Here is a 22029-nt window from a genome sequence, read left to right as displayed (position 1 = left end):
CACAAATAAATAAATCTTTAAAAAAATTGTATTTTTTGAAAGCAACTACCATCTGCAGCTGCTGCAGCAGTTCAACCCCCGGCCAGGGAGGGACCCCAGGGTGCAGCAGACCTCTGTCTCCTTGCTGCTCCCTCAGCAGTGGATTTCAGTCCATCTGCCTGTTCCGCTCCCACTCTATCTCTGGGGAGTCCTCTCCTCCCCAACCCCAACCTCTGGCCTGTACCCCATTCTTTCATGCATAAAAAAATCTTAAAAAAAAAAAAAAAGCAAGCCCCTGGGTGTCCATCAGACACTACAACTCTTTCCATATAAGGTTTCTGAGAAACCCATGCCGCACAGCATCTGAGAACAGACTGCTTATTGGGGGGATGGCTTAAAGCAAAAGTGAGCTACTCCTTGTCACAGATTTTGCTGTATTATCTTCTGGTTCCATTCCTAGAGGGATTCAGACATACCAGCGCCTTCAGAAACAAAGGAAAACATTTAACTAAAAAGCTTCTCACCATGGAAGGGAAGTGACAGATGTGTTACTCTCGCTTGGGTTGGGGCTGGGCCCTCGCTGGAGTTCAGTGTGTGGCAGAGAACTCGAGGGCAAGAGAGAGGAGCAGCAGATGACCTGGCCACCAGCGTCCAGGTCAGTTACAATTCCGGGACGGGTCCTTCTTCCCGGCTGCAGCAGAGGAGGCCGTTTATTAACTACACCGAGTTTATTAAATGCAATGATTTAACACGCTTGGACATGACCTGCCCGCTGGTGTCACCCCAGGCCAGGGACATGCCGGGGAGTGGCAGCATTTATGTTCTCAGCTATAACCCTGGGACCTGGTTCTGCTCCCACCCTGTGGAAAGACTGTTGCTCTCAGGCTAAACTCTCACTGGCTATTGCCCACCCTTGGCTCCCACTACACTTTGCTCAGCCATTGCATTGGGCCGCCCCAGAGACAGTGGGGAGCAGAACAAGAGGAGCCACTGCAACCCACTGCCGAGGGGACAGCGGGAGATGGGAGGCCTGCTGCACCCTGGGGCCCCTCCCTGGCGGGGGATGGGACGCGTGCTCAGTGACTGCTTCATCGAGCTGGACCCAGCGGTCAAGGCCTCCAGGGAGCCCTTAACGCTTGTTTTACTTGGAGCCCGTGGCCTGCAGGTAGCATTCAGTCCACGAGTGGCGGTAAACCACGGAAGCTGTCGCTAAGCTATGCACAGGCGGCTGGGCACAGCGTGGGCGCTGGCTCTCAGCGGGCATCGTCAGCGCCCGCTGGGCCTGGCGTCGGTGGAGCCCACAGCCGCTCCTTGCTGGCCACGGTTCTCTGAACTGCGGCCACATGGTGGGCGGCGCCTTCACCTGTGTCCACCAGGTCCTCCTGCCGCAGTGTGAACGGGAAACGTGGAAATACCCCAAGGGTTGTCACCCCCCTCCAATTATCCGGACGTTAGTTCTCGCGTGTTTCGGTGTTTGCTCAGGAGCTTGCCGCGTGTCAGGCACACGCGAGGGCCCGGGCGAGCGCCTGGCGGAGGGGGCGCCCGCAGCCCACCTTGCTTGGTTCGGCGCGAGGCCTGGAGCACATCGCCATCTAATTCCGTGCCCAGTGGCCGTGCTGCTTCCTCTCCGCCCGCACGCTCCTAGCCCCCACGAAACCGGGCACTAAGGGGCTCTCTGTGGAGTGTTTTTCGGGGTGAGCTGAACGTCTGTTTTTGAAATGACCTTGGAAGAGGGGCCCGGCCCCTGGCGTCCACCCTGCGCGCACGGCGGGGCCGGCAGGTGGCGCCCGAGGCCGCAGAGCCTCTGCCCCGCGGACTCGGGCTGCGAGGGCGCGGGGCGCGGGGCGCGGGGGCGCGAAAGCGGCAGACAAAGGTTGAGCTCGAATGGAAGCGGGCGGGGCCCCTTCTTATCCTGCAGTGAGCATGGGAGGGCGCTCTTGACGCCGCCTCCAGATGAGCGTGGCGCTGAGAACTGCCCACAGTGACATCGGAGCGAATCGGGCGGCGCGGGCCCCTCCCGGAGGGGAACCTCTGTCCCGGGACGCGCGGGGCCTGGCCGGCTGGCCGCGCAGTGGGGGTGCGGTGCGACCGGGGCGTGCGCGGAGACAATGTGCTATTGTGCGGGCCGATCCCCAAGCCCACCCTCGGGGAGACGATTCCAAAACATTTTAAATTAAAACTGCATAAATTAAAATTCGTGGGCGAGCCAGGGGGTGGCGCCCGGCCGGCGCGCACCTGCCCGCGGGGCCCCGGGGCGCAGGGCCGCGTCCCCGGTCACCCTGCCCGGCCCGCGACGAGCCCTTCTGCCCGTTGTCACGGGTTCCCGGGAGACCTGATTTGCCCTTTAAGCCCCTGACTGTATGGGGGGGAGAGATGGGGCTTTCGGGCACCTCAAACACAGAACTTGCGCGACGGAAAAGCGCTCGGAAGCGCGACGGGAGGCTCTCAAAGGCCAGGACGGGCGTGCCGGGCTCCAGCCTCCGCGGGCGAGGACCCAGCACCCCGCCATTCTGGTCGCCGGGCTCTTGCCCCCACCCCTCCAGCTCTGGACCCCCGCCTCCACGGTCTGTGGCGCTTGGGCAGGAGCCGGAGGGGGCCCCGACGGCGCGGAACCGGGGCTGAGGACTGGGGAGGCCCTGGGGGAGACGGCGCTTTCCGGCCTGGCGGGAGTGACCCGTGGGCTTCACGTTCTAAGAGGAGGGATTTGGGAGGCACATTCCGGCCGGGATTTCCAGTCCCGTGGGGCGCAGGCTCCAGCCCACATTCCGGAGCCCGCGGCCGCTGCGCTCCGGCGTGCGGGGTTCGGCAGGCGCCTCGGCCCTTTGTCGCGGGGGAGACCCCGGCCCCGCTTGCATCACGTGGTCTCTGCTCCCCTCCGGTCCCTGGAGGCCACCTTTTCTGGATGGTGCAGTGATTGTCTCGCAACCTCGCGACCTGGCCTCCCTGCCAGGGGTCAGTGTCCTCTGCGGTGACAAAAGCCGCCCCAGATCTGCGCTCCCTGGGGAGGGAGGTGCCTGGGGCTGGCAGTTGGAGCCGCCCGCTCTTCGTGGTGCCGCCGCCCCTCCCCCGCTGGGCACACAAATGGGCTTTATCCAGCAAACAAACCACCCCCCACCCAGGCCGCTCAGCACGTGGACGTGGCCGCTGTGGGAAGGGGGTGGCGGGCCAGGAGAGGGACCGCAGCGAAGCGGGGCTCCTGGCAGCGGGGCTTTTTTTCCACAGCCCAGGGCCTCCTCCTTGAAGGCCTGCCCTCCACCTGCACCCCAACCCCCAGCTCCTCGGCCCCCTATTCCCTAACTTTCAACTCGTGTTCTAGCACAGTTCTGCAGGGGTTGGGAGCCGTCGGCCCAGCCCGCAGGGGCTGCTCCTCAGAGAAGCAGGCGGGAAGGCGACCCCGCCACTCTGAGGGCTGGACGGGCCCAGAGCCCCTTCTCCAGCCCGGCTGCCCCAGGGGCCGGGTCTGAGCGGAGTCTGAAGCGCAGAGGAAGGAAGAGCGCCCCAGCTGCGTGCTGTGCCTGCCGGCAGGTCTCCAGCGCAGCGGCTCCTGTGGCCCGCATGCCTAATGGGCTATTTAAGGAGCTGTTCGCCAGCAGCCCGGCTGCCCCCCTCCCCACGCACACCCGTCCAGAGCCACCTTAAAAGCGGGCGGCGACTGTGAAGTTGCTGGCCAGCGAGTGGAGAAGAGACTGCAGGAGATAAAAGGAGGGCAGCGGGAGAGGCAGAAAGAGTTGTCCTGGGGCCCCCGAAGCCCCGGTGCCCCCTGAAGCAGCTACCCCGAAGCACCGAGGCAGCGAGAAGCTGAGAAAGATAAATACACCCGAGCCCAAGAGCCCCTCCTCAGCCCCTGTCCTCCAGCCCCTCGCCCCAGCCTGCACCCACCGTCAGCCTCTCCCTGGACACTATGCTGGCCTCCGGCCTCCTGCTAGGGCTGACTTGGATCCTGGCTGCTGACGGGGGTAGGTACCTCCGGGTGTCTGTGTGTCTGTCCGTGCCCCAGTCCGGCCGCCATGCCTGCTGAGTGGGGGTGGGGAGTGGAAAAGGAAGCCAGGGGTTAGAATAGTAGAGCCAGGGCTGGGGGAGACCCCCTCTCTCCTCCAGGCCTCTCCCAAGGCGGGTGGCGGGGTGGGGAGGAGAGCAGGCCGGGTGCAGTGTGGTGAGCTGCGTCCCCCAGGCCCAGGCGGCCCTCGCGGCCTTCTTTACCTGCCAACTCTCCCAGAGAGGAGGGAAACCTGGAGAGACAAGGGGCCCCTCCGCCACCTCGCCCCAGCATCACCCCAGCATCGCCCCAGCACACCGTGGCTCTCCAGCCTGGGGGGGGGCCCTAGACGCTATGCAGCCACTACTTTCCCAGCTTACCCTGAGGCAGTGGTGGGAACAGTCAGCATCTGTCGGTCCTCTCAGGAGGTCACAGGAGATGAGGGTGTGGAGGTAGGCTCAGACGCCCAGGAGTGCCCCCCAGAGCCAGTCTGGGGAGCAGAAGGGGGGTGTGGAGAAGATGGGGGAGGGTGAAGAGTTGCAAATTGAGTCTGAGGAGAAAGGGGGGAAGTGGAGGCTGGGGGAGGGAGGGACCGGGCAGCTTGCACAGGAGCAGGAAAGTCTAATTGTGCCCAAGCTGGTGCCTGAGAAGCTGCCCATCCGGCCTTGGATGGTGTTTCAGAGCAGAGCCCCTGAGCCCAGGGCTGGCCAGCGAGAGAGACCAGGGGAGACCAGGGCACCTCAGAAGTCGGGGGCTCATGGGAGTGACAGAGGGTGAGGAAGAATTTAGTTTCTAGCAAGTTAAAGCACGCAGAAAAAAATGTGTGAGGCCCTCCTTTTCCCCTGGAAACACGTGCCCTCACGGAGGGGGACTGCAGACCCCACGGGGCAGCCGGGCCGGCCGCATGTGACGGGCAGCAGCCCTTTTTCACAGACAAAGCTTCATTCTCATCCTCTCCCTGCCAGCACGCCCGTGCCCACCCGCCCCCGACAGGCTGGCCCTGCCTGGCCTTCAGGCGGGGTGTCAGGGGTGTCAGGGCAGAGGCGGTGGCCAAGGGGTCTCATCTGGAGTTACTGGGACCTGGTGGGGGTCGACTGTTCAAGCACAGCTCGGTGCCTTGTGCTCTACACGCCCCTGTGGGAATAAAGCCCCTTCTCCCCTCAGGGGCGTCGCCCCCCACGGGCAGCCCCTCCTGCACCCCCCACTTGCCCCATCTCGGTGTGAGCCTGGCTGGGCGCTCAGGGAGCAGCGTGCACGCTTGGCTCCAGGTTAATTTTAGTCTCGGCCTTTATCTCTTTCATTTCTCCTCCCCCTAACTCAGGGAACACCGCCTGGCTGGAGCGTTTAAATAGGCCCCCGACCTTTCCACCGAGGTGTCCAGTTTCAGGCCTTCCTTTGGGAAGAGATGGGGTGGAGGGAGGAGAGAGCCCGAGGGGGTGGAGCGAGCTGTGGGGGGGGGGTCGGGAGCGCTGCCCCTGCCCCAAGCTCCAACTCAGATTACTTTGCTTTGCAGGTCAACACTGGACATATGAGGGTAAGCAGAACCCAAGGCGGCTGGGAGCCAGAGGATGTGGTGGGAGGCCCCTGGAACGGCCCCCAGCTCCACCTCCCCACCAAGGTTTTCCATCCTGGGCTCCAGACCCTGCTGTGACCATCAGCTCCTTCACCCCAACTCAGCCAGTTCAATCCGGAGTGAATGGTGTGGGGGAGGGGCCGGGTGGGCAGACCCCGGGGAGGGCCCCTGAGGTCAGAGGTCAGCCGGAGGCAGCAGGGAGGGAGGCCCAGCCCCTCTGGACTGCTCAAGCCTGAGCCCTGGTCCAAGTGGTGCAGGCCCAGGGGGAGAGGAGGCAGCGCAGGGAGGGGCCGCAGACCCCAAGGGGACAGGGCAGAGGTGCGACACCCTCTCGGGGCCTCCGAGGTGCGTGCCCCGCCCCTGCACCTCCTTGCCGCCTTCCCCCCCCCCTCAGCCTTCCTGTTCTCAGGCTACAAGTAAGGAAAAACCACAGGTGAGGAAAAGCCACCACACCCCCTTATCAAGAGAGCCGGTGTCACGGCTGGCCGGGGCGGAGATGGCAGCAGGAGCTCCTGCCTCCCCAGGCCAGCGGGAGTGGTGCCCCTACGGTGGCCGGAAGTTCCACCCTGGCATGTAACTGGGGGCAGGGGGCTGGTGGGCAATGGCTGGAGGCCGCGCCAATGTCTGCGGGGACCTTCCAGGCCCTCACGGTCAGGACCACTGGGCAGCCTCTTACCCAGACTGCGGACTCCACGCCCAATCCCCTGTCAACATCCAGACTGGCAGCGTAACCTTTGACCCCGACCTGCCCATGCTGCAGCCCCGCTATGACCAGCCTGGTGCCGGGGCCCTGGACCTGCACAACAACGGCCACACAGGTGAGACCCCGGCCCGGCCCGCGGAGGCCAGGGGTCACGGGAGCGTCCTCCCGACTCTGACTTCCCGGGAATCAGGAGGCGCGAGGGGGCCAGGGGCCAGTGCCCACCTGTGCGCCTGCTGGGGGGGTAACACTTGGGCCTTCTCTAGTGGCCGCAAAGGCAGCTGCCTTGGGGAGAAGCGGGCCCTGGCGGGTCTCCCCGAAGGGAGGCGCCGACCCCAGGCGTGGGCGGGTGCAACCAGTGCCCCAGCCCTCTCCTCTTCTCCCAGTGCAGCTCTCCCTGCCCCCAGCCCTGCACCTGGAGGGGCTGCCCGGAAAATACGTGGCCACCCAGCTGCATCTGCACTGGGGCCGGAAGGGCTCCCCCGGGGGGTCGGAGCACCAGCTGGACGGGCTCGCAGCGGCGGCAGAGGTAAGGGGCCGGGCTGGTCGCCGCCAGGCATTTGGAAACTGGATAAAGCGGAACGCTGCGGGACCACCTGCGCCACGCTGGTCAGTGCCGCGGTCAGCGTGGGGGGGACAGCACCAGTGACCGGGCCCCGCCCTCCCCCAGCTCCACATCGTCCACTATGACTCTGCCGCCTACGACAGCCTGAGCCAGGCGGCCCAGCAGCCCCAGGGCCTGGCCGTCCTGGGTGTCCTGATCGAGGTCAGTGGCCCCCCGCACCCCGGGCACCCCGAGGCCTATTCTGCCTCCTGTTGCTGGGCATCCTCCCAGGGCGGCCGCTCACGGCACCTCCTGTCCCCGCCAGGTGGGCCAGACTAACCCAGCTTACGAGCACATTCTGAGTCACTTGCACGAAATCAGACATAAAGGTGAGCCCTAAACCTGCCTTAGAGCACAGTGAGGTTAGACTTTGGGGGTCAGACTGAGGTACCTGGGCGCCCCCCACCTGAGCCAGGTGCAGGGAGAGGACGTCGGCGCCCAGAGTCCCTCTCCTCCAGGTCAGACGACCTCCGTGCCCCCCTTCGATGTGAGAGGGCTGCTCCCCACACAGCTGTGGCAGTTCTTCCGCTACAACGGCTCCCTCACCACGCCGCCCTGCTACCAGAGCGTGCTCTGGACCGTCTTCAACCACAGGGCCCAGATTTCCGCGGAGCAGGCGAGTGGTGAGCCAGAGGCTGAGCCCCTAACCTTTCCCACCCCCAAAGTGACACTCCCCACCCCTCTGCACACAGCTGGAAACGCTGCAGGAGACACTGTCCTCCACGGAGGAGCAGCCCCCGGAGCCCCTGGCTCAGAACCACCGGGCCCCCCAGCCCCTCAATCAGCGGACCATCTTTGCTTCTTTTATCCAAGGTGACCCTACAGGGCTTGGAAAGGGAGGTGGCAGCTGGGGATCAGGAGTGGGGACTGGGAGCCCCGGGGATGGAAAGGACCAGGAGGGGAGGGGTTTCCAGAGCTTGCTGGGACCAGCGCCCCTCCCAGGGGACCGGAGCTCCCCTGCTTCTCCCGCTAACCGCTTTTCTAACTGCTTTTCTCCCCTTACAGAGGAGTCCTCCTACACCACAGGTAAGGGGCCGGGGCGGTCACAGGGAGGGAAGACCCAGGAGCAGCAGCCTGGGCCCACACCTGGCCTTCCTCCCGCAGGCCAGGTGCTGAGTCTGGGCGTGGGCGCCCTGGTCGGCTGCCTCTGTCTCCTGCTGGCTGCCTATCTCATCGCTAGAAAGATCCGGTGAGGTCCTGCTTTCCGGCTGTGTGCGTGAAGCACTTTACTGCTCCTCGGCAGGTGGGGCTCACCTAGGCCTTTGCTCACATCCTCCAACCAACCCCCTTCCAGGAAAAAGCGCCTGGGCAACCAGAAGAGCGTGGCGTTCACGTCAGTACAGGTCACCGAGCCATAGGCCCCTGAGGACCTCCTGGACGCCCTCCATCACACCTTGCAGGGAGTTTCCAAAAGGGGGCAGGGTGGCCAGAGAACTCCCTCGAAGGCAGAGCCTACCCCTGGGCTCCCTTCCGAGGGGCAGCCGGGAGGGGAGGGGAGCAGGGCCCCCGGCCTCTCCTGGCCTGCAGCCCAGCTCCTAACTGCCAAGGCAAAGGACAGGCAGGTGGAGCTGTAGAAGCTGGGTGTGTCCCAGAGACCGCGGGCCTCACCTTTCCACCCTTTCCCTGGATGCAGTGCAGAACCCCGTTAGGAAAAAGAGCTCCTGTTGGGGTTATGTTTTTCCGCTCAATGTATGTGGAAATTAAAGCTTCTGACTCCACCGCTGGCCTGACTTTGGGCTCTTCCCCCCTCAGGGGGCAGAAGCAGGCAAAGGGCTGGGGAGAAGCAGGGTTGGGGCCTCCTTGTCTCCCAGCCTGGGCCCCTCTGCAAAGTGCTTAACACCAAGCACCTGACATGTCAGTGCCCAGCCCAGGATTCGGCCTTTGCACAGAAGCTGCATTTGGAGGGATCAGAGGTGGCCAGGTTCGGGGGTGCTGAACAGCGAGCAGGAGCCTCGAGATGCCACGTGACCCCCTCCCTCAGAAGCCAAGTTCCCCCATAATTAAAAAGTCCTTTTTATTAGTCAAAATCACAATCACCTTGATTAAAAGGATGGGACACACCATCCTCACCAGAAAATGATAGTTTATAGAAAACCTCCCGCCCCCCCCCCACACCCCAATTAAAAACTAGAAAAAGTCTGCCCTCCTTCCCCACAACGTCTCGCGCTGACCCCCGCACGGCAGGTCTGGGGCCGGCTCCACACAGCACCCTGCACTTCGCCTTGGGAGAGGGGTGCTGGCAGTCAGGGAGGTTAGAACAGCAGCTCCAGCATACCAGTCCCCACATGCAGGCCCCCAGGCCGGGCGGGAGGGTGGTGGGTGTGAGCCCAGCCGGGAGCGATCTGAGGAGGGAAAGTGTTGTCCAAGGAGGCGGGAGCGGAGTGCCACCTCCTGCTGCCCACTCAAAAAAAAAAGGCAATTTGGGGTCTCTGTCACCCCAGAACCAGTTCTGCTCGGACCTGAGAAAAAGATCAAGCTATGCAGTCGGGCGGGCTGCTGGGCCTCAGTGCTCCACCCTGGGCCTGTCCACTTCCTCCCCTGGCAAGGCCAGGCTAGGCCCATTTTGGCAACCTGCACTGTCCAGAACTGGAGATGGAGAAATACAGGGCGAGGAGATCAGGAGGGTCCCCAGGCCCAGGGGCCCCCCCGGTTCCCTCAGTCCTCGGGTGGGATGCGCAGGGCAGAATACACCATCACCCGACTGTCTTCCTGCCGTCGGCCTGCAGAGGGGAAGCGGGGTGAGTCGTGGGCGGGGGAGAGCAGAGCACTGACACGCAGGGAGTCCTGGACACAGGGGCCCCAGGTAGGGGGATGAGAGCAGATTCAAACCCACCAGTCACTGACTGGCTGAACCCAGGCTGCTCCTGGTGACGCCCAGAGACCAACGGTCACGAGTGGACAAAGCAAAGCCCTAGAGGTGGGGGAGGCCGATGAGAAGGAGACAGCGTGGTGGGCAGAGGACCGGGCTGGGGTGGGCTCAGTCATGGGCAGTGGGCAGGCAGGCGGGGTCTGCCAGGCGCTCAGTCCAGGTAGTCAGTCCTTACACGAGAGGCTGCGCTGGACACTTCGGAGGGAGCCCCCGGCTGTGATGAAGGCCCAGAGGCCCATGGAGACAGTGACCGCGTAGATGGGCAGCAGGCTGGCCTCGTACCAGGGGTTCAGGAACGTCTGGGTGCGGCAGAACAGAAAAGAGGTGAGCTCCCCACGCAGTCCTCGTAGCTCTCCGTGCCTCTGATGCAGACCTCCCCAGACACGGCCGGCCCCCACCCCGCCCTGCCCTCACAGCGCCAACATCCCGTGGTGAGGCAGACTCCCCACTTTCAGGTCCCTGAGGTCTCCTGCCTCCTGCTCACTCAAGCCAGCTGCATTACTGCCCAGTTAATGTGTCCCAGCCCCTCTCTGGGCAGGCCAGAAAGCCGAGGCAGGTGAGAGCCCACAGAAGCCTCACCTTTTCCCAAGCAGATTTTAAAGGGCTAAGAAGAGGACATATCCCCCTTCATCCCACGCACCAGGAAATCCTTTCCTCCCTAACTCGGGCTGGTCCCCAACTCACCAGTCCTGAAGTCAGTAGATGACTCCCAACCACCAGGCCCAGCGCCCAGTACCGTCTCCTCTCGCAGGCATCAAAGAACACAACTCCCCAAAAGGTGTGGAGCAGGATGATGGCTGCGGTCAGAAAGGCTGCAGGGGGAGATGAGGATGAGACAGTCCCTCACCTTCACCACACTCCTGAGATGCTGAGCCAAGAAAACCCGGAGGGCTGATACCACACCAGCCAGGGGTGGGTGGGCGTGAAGCACGACAGGAAGCGGACCTTACCTGAAGTCAGGAAGTAATAGGGTGAGTCTCCATGGATCCCAACCACACCTGGCCCAAGTGCATCAGCCAAAATATTGATAACAGAGAAGACACCACTGATGATACCGAAGGAAAGACCAGAAACTGGGGGGAGGGAGGTTCTCATCAATGTCAGAGGCGGCTACAGCAGGTGACCGTGACCCTCCCCGTCCCAGCCACGGCACCCCACACCTACGCTCCCCTTCAGACCTCCTCTCCTCGGAAGTTGGGTACAAAGGAAATCAAGAAGCAACTTGGAGCATGTGGATGTTTGCGACTTCCCTGGGGTCGTTCAGCCCCCTCCTCCAGCCCCTCTCCCCTGGCTCACCATAGGCCATCTGGCGGATGGAAATGGGTGATCTTCCGTCCTCACTCAGCGATGCTAACCCCTCATCTGCCTTCCTGCGGTGGGGTGGCAACCGGGTAGGGGACACATGAGGGAAGGCAGGAAGGCTCCTTCTCTTCTAATGTCCTCCCTCTGGGCCACGGCTCCCCACCACCACCCGCTTCTCTCCAAGGGCTCTGCCCCGCGCCCCTCCAGACCACCCATCTTCTTACTTAAGCAGCTTGTAGTAGGCAAAGCGGAAAGCCTCCTGCAGAAGGACAGAGACCGCAGCACCAAAGATCAGGAGGCCATACTGGAGCCGGGCATCGGACCGGTCGGTCACATGCACCAAGATGAACCAGACCACAGAGGCCAGGAGCAGGGAGACCAGCCAGAAAAATGCCCTGAGGAAAGACAAGGGCAGTCAGGCGGGCAGGGAAAGAGGGAACCAACCGAGGCTGCCGCCCGGAAAGTGGAAGTTAGACTTCCACAGTCGGGGGGATCGGGAGGCGCCAGGAGCCGCCTCCTGCGGCTGGCATCTGCCAGAGGCGCAGCACGATCTGGTCAGCGGACCCTCGGCGCGCGCCAGGGGGCGAGCACGGGAGGACGAGGTCTACCAGCCGGATCCGCCCTGAGGGCCGGCGGCGGCCAGCACGGCGGTCGGCACAGCCCTCCCGGCGCAGGTCCTGGGCCTCTGACGTCGCCGGAGTGGAGCGAGAGCCGGCGCGATCCCCGGAGGGCGGAAGCCGCAGCGGGAAGGGCAGGTCACCCCGACCCGGGGCGCCACCTTCCCGACCGCGTCCCGCGACTCGGGCTCCCGGGCCGGCCCGGGCCCCCCAGCCCCCTCCAGAGCCTCCCGTCGGCGCCGAGGCGTCTGCCCGACCCGCACTCACCCCGCGACCAGGATGATGACACGAAGCGGGTCCCCGGCCACCGTGATCAGGAAAAGCGCAAAGGCCGGGCCGAACGCGACAAAAGTGCAGCCGAAAAACACCGCGGCCCCCATGGCTGGCGGCTGGGGGCGGGGCGCAGGGCCGGCCGGGGCTCGAACGCGGGGCGCCGCAGGGGGTCCGCGTGCGGGACGACGCGACCCCGCGAGGGGCGCGGTGCAATGTCACCCCCGGACCCCGGGAAGGGGAAGGGGAAGGGGGGGCGCAGAAATCCCAGAGACAGGTTCGCGCGACTTCCTCTACGGAAGCCGAGGAGGGGACAGCCCCCGGCCGCAGCCCCATGGCCACCTCCCAGCTAATCCCCGCCCCCGAGGCCAATGGGGACGGGCGGGGCGGGGCCGGGGCCGCGCGGCCTGCCGGGAGTTGTAGTCCCGCCACCCCCGAGTCCCGACGTCCGTCCGGCGGCCGCCGCGGGCGCCCCGCAGGGCGGGTCTGGCCCGGGCGCGGGCTCTGGGCTCGGTTCGGCCGGAGCTGCGGTTTCCTTACGTGACTTGGTGGTCGGGTCATGCCGTCTTCCCTCTTCTTGAAGGGCTGCGGAGGAGGGAAGCTCCTGTTGGAGCCTAAGGGCCAAGTACAAAGAGCACAGGATGGGGGTGCGCGAGATAGGACGGGTATTGTTCCCACTGAATGGGCGGAAATGCGCCTGAGCTACTGCCCAGAGATGAAAGTTAGGCTTAAAAGTAGAAGCTCTTTGAACAGGCTCGGAGACGTGTCATGCAGTGTGTGGTCAATAGCCGTCACCTGGAACGAGCAGTCAGAAAGGAGCCAGACAGCCCGACGCGGCTCCGAGGGTCCCGGGAGCTCCAGAGTTTAGATTCCGAGTCGGAGCAGCGGCGCCTGCCGGGCCCCCTGGGGGCGCAGGGATCCAGTCTCGGCGCTCTGAAGCTGCCGCAGCCACGCCCTGCAAGTTCCATCCCCGGCCAGGGAGGGACCCCAGGACCTATCTCCAGCTGCCTCCTCAGCTGTGGATTTCAATAACTGCTTATTGTGCTCCCCACTCTGTCTCTGGGGAGGCCTCCCACACCCCCCCCACATCCCTGGCCTGCATCCTAACTCTTGTATGCATAAATCCTTAACCAAAAAATAGCAACCGGAGCAATGAGGTTGAAGGAAATGGACATTCACCCACACACCCATCACCGGCTCCTTTTATGTCACACATCCTCTGTTTTCTGAAAATGAATCGCAGTGGAGTCTGTTCCTCAGACTGAAGGAAGGGGCAGAGTTTGAACTTTTTTTTTTAATCTTGGTTTTTTTTTTAAGATTTTATTATTTATGCATACGGAACTGGGGTGCAGGCGCCATGAGAGGATTCACCGGAGACAGAGTGGGAAGCAGAACAGAACAGGCCAACTGAGGAAGTCCACTGCTGAGGGGAGCAGCAGGGAGAAGGGGGGGTGGGGTCTGCTACGCCCTGTGGGTCACTCCCCCCCAGGAATTGAACTCCTGCTGAAGGCTGTAGGTAGCTTCCTCTTAGTGCTGCGCTTTAACCCATTGTGCCACCAGGGAGGGCCCAGAGTTTGAATTTTCAAAGAAAATTATTTTTAAAAAGGAGAGGAGGGTCTTGGAGGAGAAAGGGTCAGTCCTTGGGAAGAATGTTTAGGCCAGAGAGGACCAGCATGGGAAAGTAAGAGCATCTGGAATATTGCTTTTGAGAATGAAAATACCAAGAGAAAGGCAGAACTTGCTCAAAGAGAGCCAGGCTTCCCTTCCTTCCCGGGAGTGGCGCACAATTCCTGGCCTATGTGGATCTACTTGAGTGTTCACATTTTTCCATGAGGTCCTGGAGAACCGCTGAAGGCTCCATCGTGGCCACGTCAGTCTCGGCCCGGCGGTGTGGCTGAGGGACACAGCCGGGCTCCAGGCCACAGGGGTCTTGCTCCGAGCCTTGGGCTCCTCTCCCCGGAGCAGCCACTGCAGGTCCTGCTGCAGGTGCCGGTCCAGAGCCAAGTGTCTCCACAGAGGCGTGTACAGAGCCGAGCCCAGAATAGATGTAAATAGAGATGTATTATTTCCCTGTTTAAAAATTACATGAAAAAAGCAGGAAAAGGGGGGAAGTAACACATCTTGTTTTATTCCCTTGCCTGTGAGCCGTGAAAGCCCTCTCCGGCTGTCAAAGCCCTATCAGGCTAGGCCCAGCCCAGCCCAGACATTACTGATATTTCTGACTTGAACTGAAGGGAAGATGGAAAATACCGGGCAGCTGGGAGAGGAGCGAGAGAGGAAAGCAAGGGAAGTTCTACAGCAGAGAGGGGTAAGAAGCGCTTCCTGGGCCTTCCACTTGCCATGTCCACAACAACATGTTGGACCCACAGAGGCCCAATGCCAAGGCGGGGACCAGTGTCACGGAGCAGCTTGGCTTGTGGGCAGCTGGACTTGAGCGCCGCCCCCTCGGGCTGCCCTGACAAGCCTCTGCGGAGCCCAGACCAGCAAGTGTGCCCTGCCTTGGGCCCGCCGAGGGGTGACAGGAGCAGCTGGGCAGACCTTGGGCAGGTGCAGCTCCCACTCGGGCTGAAGAGGCCTGGCGGCCTCTGCTGCTCTCCCTCAGCTTGGCACAGCTCTACAGAGGATGGTAGCGTCTCCGTGTCCAGTTTTCTGGTGACACCAGCTGCAAAACCCTCAACCACGACGCTCCCCTGGTGATAGCTCATCCTGGACCCTATGCCCACCTTCCTTCAGGCCCTGGCTGCTCAGCTTCCTGCTCTCTGCTGACTCCCTGGACTCCCTTGGGTGAAGTCATCTCAGAGCCTGAGAGAAGGTGGCTGCACCCCTTCTAGCTTCTGCAGGGGACCACAGGGAGCATGGCGGGCTTCCTCCTGGGGCCCTCCCCCCTCTCCCGACCCCCGCCTGCTGAGGGGGAAGATGCTGTCCATGTTTCAAAGATTTATGTATACAAGAGTTGGGGTGCAGGCCAGAGGTGTGGAGGGATGAGAGGATTCCCCAGAGACAGAGTGGGGAGCAGAACAGGAAGATCCACTGAAATCCACTGCTGCAGGGAGCAATGAGGAGACAGGAAGGGTCTGCTGCGCCCTGGGGTCCCTCCCTGCCAGGGGTCAAACTTGAGCTGCAGTGGCTGGAACAGCCTCACAGAGCTGAGTCTTTAACCCCTGCACCATCAGGGAGGCCCTATTTTCTTCTGGAAACCAGTAAGATTTGGAAACTTAAAAAAAAAAGACAAACTCTACCCTTGTGGTCTGAAACACGCATGACTGAAAGCAGAAGGGTCTGGCCCTCACAGCAGATTGAAACTAGCTGCTTTCTCTTCTCCTACCCTGGTGTCTGCAGCTGTGGAGGTCACGTGAGATCAGCGTTTACCAAAAAAGGAAATACCTGGCATTGATGGAGGTTTTTTTTAAAATATATTTTTATTATTTATTCATGCATATAGAACTGGGGTTCAGGCCAGAGGTGCAGGGGCGATGAGAGGATTCACCAGAGACAGAGTGGGGAGTGGAACAGGCCAACTGACGAAGGACACTGCTGAGGGGAGCAGCGGGCGTGTCAGCAGAGGTCTACTGCGCCCTGTGGGTCACCTCGGGGGTGGGGATTGAACTCGTGCTGAGGTGGCTTGAGCTTCTCAGTGCTGCGTTTTCACCGGCTGCGCCACAGGGAGGGTCCAATTGAGAGATTTCTGTGGGAAGGAATGGCACTGGGGCCTTGAGAATCAGCCCTGAAGCTGCTGCTCACTCTGACCAAGACAGGCGGCAGAGAGACAGACGCAGTGTGCCTCTTCCTCAGCACATCCTGACTGAAGAGAGACTGTCATTAGCCTCAGAAGGAAGGCGACTGTGGCTGGGAACGCTGAGGGAGAAGGTGTGCTCTGGGAGCCTGGGGGAGGCAGGCTCGGGGGCCAGCTGGGGAGCAGCGGGGATCCCGCGTGGGTGGGTCTGTTCTAGGTTGGAGGAGCTAACTGTGCACCTCCACTGCCATGTAGCAGTCTGGGCTCTAGGCTGGGCCACCATGGGCGGGCGACTGGGGCCTTCAGCAGAACTGAAGATGCCTGGGCGGGGATTTCCAGGGCCTGAGAGAGTTGCTGCAGCTCCCTCCGGCTTGAGGAGGAGGCGGGGTGAGCTGGTGGGAAACGCTGTCATTTCCTTTCTCTACTCTCAGTAGCACAGAATCCAGAATGGATGTCCTGTTTTTAGTCACCCTTGCTGTGCCACTTGTCCTTGGTAAGTTCGCTTTTCTCTGAGGCCTTCTGTCGTAAGTGGGGTGGGGAGATAACTCCAGAAGATGATGGGACAACTCAAGGAGAAGCGAGACCACCACTCTTATCTGGGCTAGGGCCCAGAGTTGGGGCAGAAGAGGGATCTGGAGAGCGGGCCAGGAAAGGGGGAGGAAATGAAGTCCTGCCTTGAAGAGTGGGCTGATGAGGAGGTCACCCCAACCTGGCACAAAGCTCTCTCAGCGCAGAGCTGAACAGAATAAGGGGCTCAGGAGGGAGTGAAGGAGGTGGCTTCTGTGAAGGGAGGGCAGCCTGCAGCCAGCAGGGAACTCGGGGTACCTTGGAGGGAAAATCTTGCAGCAGCAAAGACACAGAAGTGGGGGTGACCTTTGGAGCAGTAAAGAGGTAGTCTAGTTCCTTCCCTCCTTTGTCCCCATCTGCCAGGTGCTCTTGTTTCCTTTTCCTCCAGATTCTGTGTCATCCTGGGGTGAAGGGAGAGCGTTCTAGGCACTCAGGGAGGGCTCCGGAGACCTGGAGCTCTGCATCTAGTCATGTCAAAGCCTCGTAGTTTTAGTCTTGGGAAGAAAGAAAAACTACTGTGGACAGATCGTTTAGTCCAGCTGACTCCTGCTAGGAAAGTGGGTACGAAGTTGCTGGTCAGAGTTGTCCCCCAATTAGCAGTGAAGCTGCTGCTAAAATGCAAACCCCAAAGCGTGTGCTGTGTGTCTCTGTTTGTGAGACGCTGGTGAGGACATCTCTCTCGCAAACACGACACGGTCTGGCACACACCCCATGAATAGTTTATTGTTCTTAACTGGGATCGCTCTACTGCCTGCTTGTGTTTGGGGCTTAGTTCCCTGTGGGGGCTTACAGTAAGTGCAGGGACCCACTTTCTACCCCAGGAGCTCTTGGCTGGGTGAGCACTGAGTAATGAGTCTCTTCACAGACGTGGAGCCCAGAGTCTGAGGAGGACTGGAGGGGCAGCAGTGAGAAGAGAGTATGACCCCTGAGGGGGAACTAGACTCCTGAGGAACTCTAGCTGCTGCTTGACCTGTAGTCCTGTCTCTACAGGTCAAGAATATGAGGATGAAGGTCTGGAGAAGATCGATTACTATGATATCACGTATTATTACACGGTTACCCCCCTTTATGGTGAGTGTGAGTGAGGCGCTGACCCTTAACTGGGTAGATGGAGGTGTGGGGGTGCTTCGTCCTGGACTTTGTCTTTTCCCTTCACAATGCAGCAGCTGGTTAGAGAGACTTTGGCTGTGGGAAGACTATCAAGCCTCATGTGTTATTTTTCAAATCTTTGGAAACTGGTTGAAATAACCTGGAAACTTTCAAACGTGTAAACTCTATCAGATATCAAAGTGGAAATATAAGTGCAAACACATTCACCAACATTGTAAACATTAAAGTTCATCAGAATTAGATGAGACCAGGCCCTCCCTTGCGGCACCACAGAACTGTGTGCGGCCGCTTCAGCGTGTGTTCAATCCCTGACCCTGGAGCTGACCCACAGCCGCGGCAGACCTCTCCTGTCTCCCTGCTGCTTCCCTCAGCAGTTTCAGATCTGCTTTTTCTGCTCCCCACTCTGTTACTGGGGAGTCCTCTCACCACCCCTGCTCTTCTGACCTGTACCCCAGGTCTGTATGCATAAATAAATGAGACTATTAATTTGCTTATTTTAAATTTATTTATTTATGCATACAGACCTGGGGTACAGGTCAGAAGAGCAGGGGTGGTGAGAGGACTCCCCAGTGACAGAGTGGGGAGCAGAACAGGCAGATTGACTGAAATACACTGCTGAGGGGAGCAACAGGTGAGTCAGGAAAGATCTGCCATGCCCTGTGGGTCGCTCCCTGGCCAGGGATAGAACTCGTGCTGCAGCGACTGCAGACAGCTTCATAGTGCTGCGCTTTAACCCATTGGCCCACCAGTACATTTTTTAAAAAGACTTATTTCTATGCATACAAGAACTGGAGTACGGGTAGTGTGTGGTTGGAGGTGAGAGACTTCCCCCAGAGACAGAGCCGGGAGCAGAACAGGTAAATCCACTGAAATCCACTGCTGAGGGGAGCAGCAGGGAGGCAGGAGAGGTCTGCTGCGCCCTGGAGTCACTTCCTGGCTGGGGATCAGACTCAGGCCACAGTGGCTGCTGAGCGCTTCATAGTGCTGAGTTAACCCTGCACCACCACTAAGTCCATTTCACAAACGAAGCAAGTGAAGTATTCTTCCTTCACAGGAAGGAGTTCCTTCATCTTCTCATTTCTGATACAGTGCTGCCTTTCTCCTTTGGTACTATTGATTGTTTTCCTCCTCCCCAGATGACTATGCTGTAAATTTCACTGTCGATTACTCCCTGTTTGAGTCAGAAGACAGGCTGGTGAGTGACCCTCTGAAGAGGGTCTGGATAGGTAACGGCTCATATTAAGTTGGGCAATGTTGAAATGAGTGTGATTAACAGGAAGCAAAACTAGGTAGTGGACTCACAACAGACTGGTAAGGACAGATGAGGAGGAGAACGAAAGCGGAAGCCAGCCAGTTTGCTGAGCCAAGAGGGAGGGACAGAGAGTGGGATGGGGACATCATCCAAGCCAAAGAAGGTAGGAAGGAAGGAGCTTGGGGGTGGGGTGAGAACTAGGTGGTCTCTGTGGGGTAGCAGGTGGAAGTCATGACGCTGCTTTCGATTCCTTCCGAGGGCAGAACAGGCTGGAAAAGGAGGTCACAGGAACAGCAGAGACTACTACCATTAGTCCTGAAACAGAAGGTACAGACCGTCAGGAACGCACAACGGTGAAACTAGGGACCTCGAATCCCATGGTGAATCCCATGGTGAGTTGACTGGTGAGAAGCAAGGGAGGGAGCGGAGCCACCTGGGACTTCGCCCTGGGTGGGCAGGTGGGTAGGGACCCACCAGCCGCTCATCTGGGCGGAGACACTGTCTCTTCCCGGGAGATTCAGCAGACACATTGTATCTCCCCTGAGATTTACTGTAAACCTGTATCCTGTGGGGTTAATTTCCGTGCGGAGGTTCTCAATGCTCATGGAACCAGCGAGTAAAGCATTAAGGCTGCAGACGGCATTACCGTCTGAAACTCAGAGCATTTCTAAAACTCAGATTTACACTATGAAACATTTAGACCAAAGGAACAGGTTTGTAACAGTGTTCATTCACATGTAAACTTTAGAGTAGCTGACACAGCATAGCTGTGCCTAGGCGGTAGGAGGCAGCAGGAGCTGGAGTTGTCCCCAAGACTTTCAGGAGGTGGGAGGCGGTGTGTTTGAGCTACACTGTGAAGAACAGGTGAGCTCTCAGTTATGAAAGGATGAAGGGATTAGGAGGAAAAATTCCAAGAGTGGAAGAATGCACAGCAGAGGGGCTAGAACAAGCCTCTGGCGTGTCTAATGAATGGGGTGTGAGGGAAGGAGAGTATGTATAGAAAGGAACAGTGACACGTATTAAAAAAAAAAAAAGCAGAATTTAAAAGCCTAATATTTGCTTGGTCATTTCACACATAGCAAGATAAGGGTCAGGCTGAAATTTGCATTTTTTATGATTTATTTGCTTATGTATTAATGAGCTGGGGTGGAGGCCCGAGGTGGGGGGGGGGTGAGAGGACTCCCCAGAGACAGTGGGGAGCAGAACAAGCAAATCCACTGAAATCCACTGCTGAGGGGTCAGCAGGAAGACAGGAGAGTCTGCTGCACCCTGGGGTCACTCCCTGACTGTGCTGCAGTGTCAACAGATAGCTTCCTTGTGTTGAGACTTAACCCCTTGCACCACAGGGAGGCCCAGGGCCCTGTCTTAACACGCAAGGATCTCCCCTGTAGCACGGGAATGCCTGTAGTGACCGGCATTCACGTACGCAACAGGAAAATATGCTGACTGGAGTCTGGACTCCCCGGCATGCTCCAGAGTGGCTAAAAACACAGAGGAAAGGGCTTCACAGGGTGGTGGGAGGACTTTCCTCTAGCCTCTGAGCAGAACGCACTGAGGTTCCTGTAGGGACCTTTGTGAAGGGGGAGGTGCAGAGTCGGAAGGATGACCTGGTGGATCCTGGGGGTATCTGTATTTCAGCAGCACCCAGGTCTGCACAATGCTGCATCCGGTCTGTGGAGCCCCGTTGCCCTCCTCCTGTCCTGTGTCCTCCTTCAGGGGGGCATGTATTTCATGTAGAAGGTGAGAGTGCAGTCACTGGCTTGGGGGGTGGGGCTGTTCTGAAGCAAATTTTACCAGTGTCTCTGGCTAGTGTTTCCAGCTCGGTCAATTGTCAGTGCTTAAAGGAAGAGGAAGCACATTTAAAAGATGGTGCTATTGGGGCAAAGATGTTTTAACAAGAGTCACTATATTTTCTTTTAAACAAAGATTTATTTATTTATGCACACAGAACTGGGCTACAGGCCAGAGGTGCAGGGGCGGTGAGAGGCTTCGCCAGAGACAGAGTGGGGAGCAGAACAGGCCGACTGACTGTAGTAAACTGCTGAGGGGGCAGTGGGTGAGACAGGAGCCGTCTGCTGTGCCATGTGGGTCACCTCCCTGGTCTGGATCCAACTTTTGCTGAAGCGGCTGTGGCTAGCTTTATAGTTCTGCGCTTTAACCCACTGCGCCACCAGGGAAGGTTCAAGAGTCATTATATTTTCTGAAGTGGAGTCTCTTAGAGCCAAAGTAGGAAAGAACTCCTGGGTTTCCAGCAGCGCTTGGGGAATCAAGGTTCCTGCTGGGCTGGCTCCCTTCACGGCTTAACAGGTGCCAGAGAGCAACATGGGCGGGACCTCACAACACTGCCCAGTCAAGAGGCAAAGTTCAGAGTCGCAAGACGGTGCAGCTGCCTAATATGGGGGAAGTGGGCGGGGAAAGGGAAGAGGAGAGACCTGTAATACCGCAAGGAATGAAAGCTGGGACTCTAATAAGAGCCAGGAGGTGTGGTGGGGAAACCCAGTCGAGCTTATGAAAACTGGTGGCATGCTGATCCTGTTTTTTGTTTGTGTCCTTTCTTTGCCTTTTTAGGAGAAGGCTGCTGGGAGTCTTTGGATGGGGTTTGGGAAGAGGTAATTGGAAGAAAAATAAATGAATAACCTGGCTACTCCACTCCTCTGAGGGTCTGTTCTAAACCGCGACACTAAAGAGAGCACGAGGTCGTGGGGTGGGCAGGTGAGAAAGGCAGCCGGGGGTGACCCTGCTGGAGGGAGTGATGGGCCACGACAAACGTGACATTGCGGATGGAGAAGAGCGCCCACTGGCAGGCTTGTCACAGTTCGCAATTCCCTCAAGCTCCGGGGCTTTGATTTATTCTGTAGGGTGTTAATGGGACAGCTGAGGGTTGCAGAGAGCTCTTTTCGTGAGCATATTATTCAACATATGTAAAATATTAAAAGCCACCTAGAATTCACTGTTAAAGTTCTCCCCCCGCAAAAAACAAACAAACAAAAAATTACCCGGGCCTTTTCCAGGGAGCAATTAAGGCAGGCGCACCCCCCACCCTCGGGGCCCTAATCGGAACCCGGCTGCCCCCTTGTGGTGGCGTCGCAGTCGGAGCTTCTGTCCACCGCAGTCCTTGAACCTGCTGCCTTCCTCCCCCTGTGCCTCACACTGCGAGGGCAGCCGAGAGCTGAGGCTGCCCGGACGTGCCACCCTCCCAGCCTCCCGCATTTTCTCCCGGGGACGACTGAAGAAACCGACAGTGGACGAGGCGTAGCCCGCGGGTCAGGCACCCGCCCATTCCCGGCGCTAGAGTCAGAATTCGGGACGCGGCGCCGAGAGCCTGGCACCCGCGGGCGCGGCGGCGGGCGGGCGTCCCAACTGGGAACGTGCGGCGGCGGGTTACGTAAGGCGGCGCGGGAGGAGCCGCCCCGCGGGAGCCGGCGAGGACGCGGTGTTCCCGGCGCAGTCCCCACCCTCCTCACCCAGCAGGGCAGA

At 59.8% G+C, this 22029-nt stretch overlaps 3 protein-coding genes across 6 annotated transcripts; 2 read left to right on the top strand and 1 right to left on the bottom strand.

Moving 5' to 3' along the window:
- Window positions 1-3192: 3192 nt before the first annotated feature.
- On the top strand, window positions 3193-8550 carry CA14 (carbonic anhydrase XIV). The gene is made up of 11 exons (XM_004689455.2): window positions 3193-3935; window positions 5469-5489; window positions 6170-6346; window positions 6615-6757; window positions 6899-6994; window positions 7098-7161; window positions 7291-7448; window positions 7525-7645; window positions 7838-7858; window positions 7937-8021; window positions 8127-8550. The coding sequence occupies exons 1-11, from the start codon at window positions 3881-3883 to the stop codon at window positions 8188-8190; spliced, it is 1005 nt and encodes a 334-aa protein (XP_004689512.1). The 5' UTR covers window positions 3193-3880; the 3' UTR covers window positions 8191-8550.
- A 661-nt stretch (window positions 8551-9211) lies between these two features.
- APH1A (APH1A gamma secretase subunit) lies at window positions 9212-12218 on the bottom strand. Its single transcript, XM_004689562.2, has 7 exons — window positions 11888-12218; window positions 11228-11398; window positions 10998-11071; window positions 10652-10774; window positions 10386-10513; window positions 9877-10000; window positions 9212-9552 (listed from the first exon to the last, which is right to left on the bottom strand). Exons 1-7 carry the CDS (start codon window positions 11998-12000, stop codon window positions 9488-9490), a joined length of 798 nt encoding a protein of 265 aa, XP_004689619.1. The 5' UTR covers window positions 12001-12218; the 3' UTR covers window positions 9212-9487.
- A 3819-nt stretch (window positions 12219-16037) lies between these two features.
- On the top strand, window positions 16038-21193 carry LOC105854096 (chromosome unknown open reading frame, human C1orf54). Of its 4 annotated transcripts, XM_012730061.1 has the most exons (6): window positions 16044-16116; window positions 17181-17261; window positions 18437-18495; window positions 18816-18944; window positions 20191-20292; window positions 21121-21193. In XM_012730061.1, the coding sequence occupies exons 1-5, from the start codon at window positions 16071-16073 to the stop codon at window positions 20287-20289; spliced, it is 414 nt and encodes a 137-aa protein (XP_012585515.1). In that variant the 5' UTR covers window positions 16044-16070; the 3' UTR covers window positions 20290-20292; window positions 21121-21193. The 4 variants fall into 4 exon arrangements, 2 of the variants coding, with proteins under 2 accessions (XP_012585515.1, XP_012585516.1); XR_001145819.1 differs by lacking the exon at window positions 18437-18495 and having other exon boundaries at window positions 16038-16116; XM_012730062.1 differs by lacking the exon at window positions 20191-20292 and having other exon boundaries at window positions 21121-21187.
- Window positions 21194-22029: the final 836 nt, after the last annotated feature.

This window comes from Condylura cristata, unplaced genomic scaffold, assembly GCF_000260355.1.
Source record: "Condylura cristata isolate star-nosed mole 26May11 unplaced genomic scaffold, ConCri1.0 scaffold00026, whole genome shotgun sequence".
NCBI lineage: Eukaryota > Metazoa > Chordata > Mammalia > Eulipotyphla > Talpidae > Condylura > Condylura cristata.
Note: the sequence above shows the minus strand (reverse complement) of the source record. Positions and strands in the feature narration are given on the sequence as shown.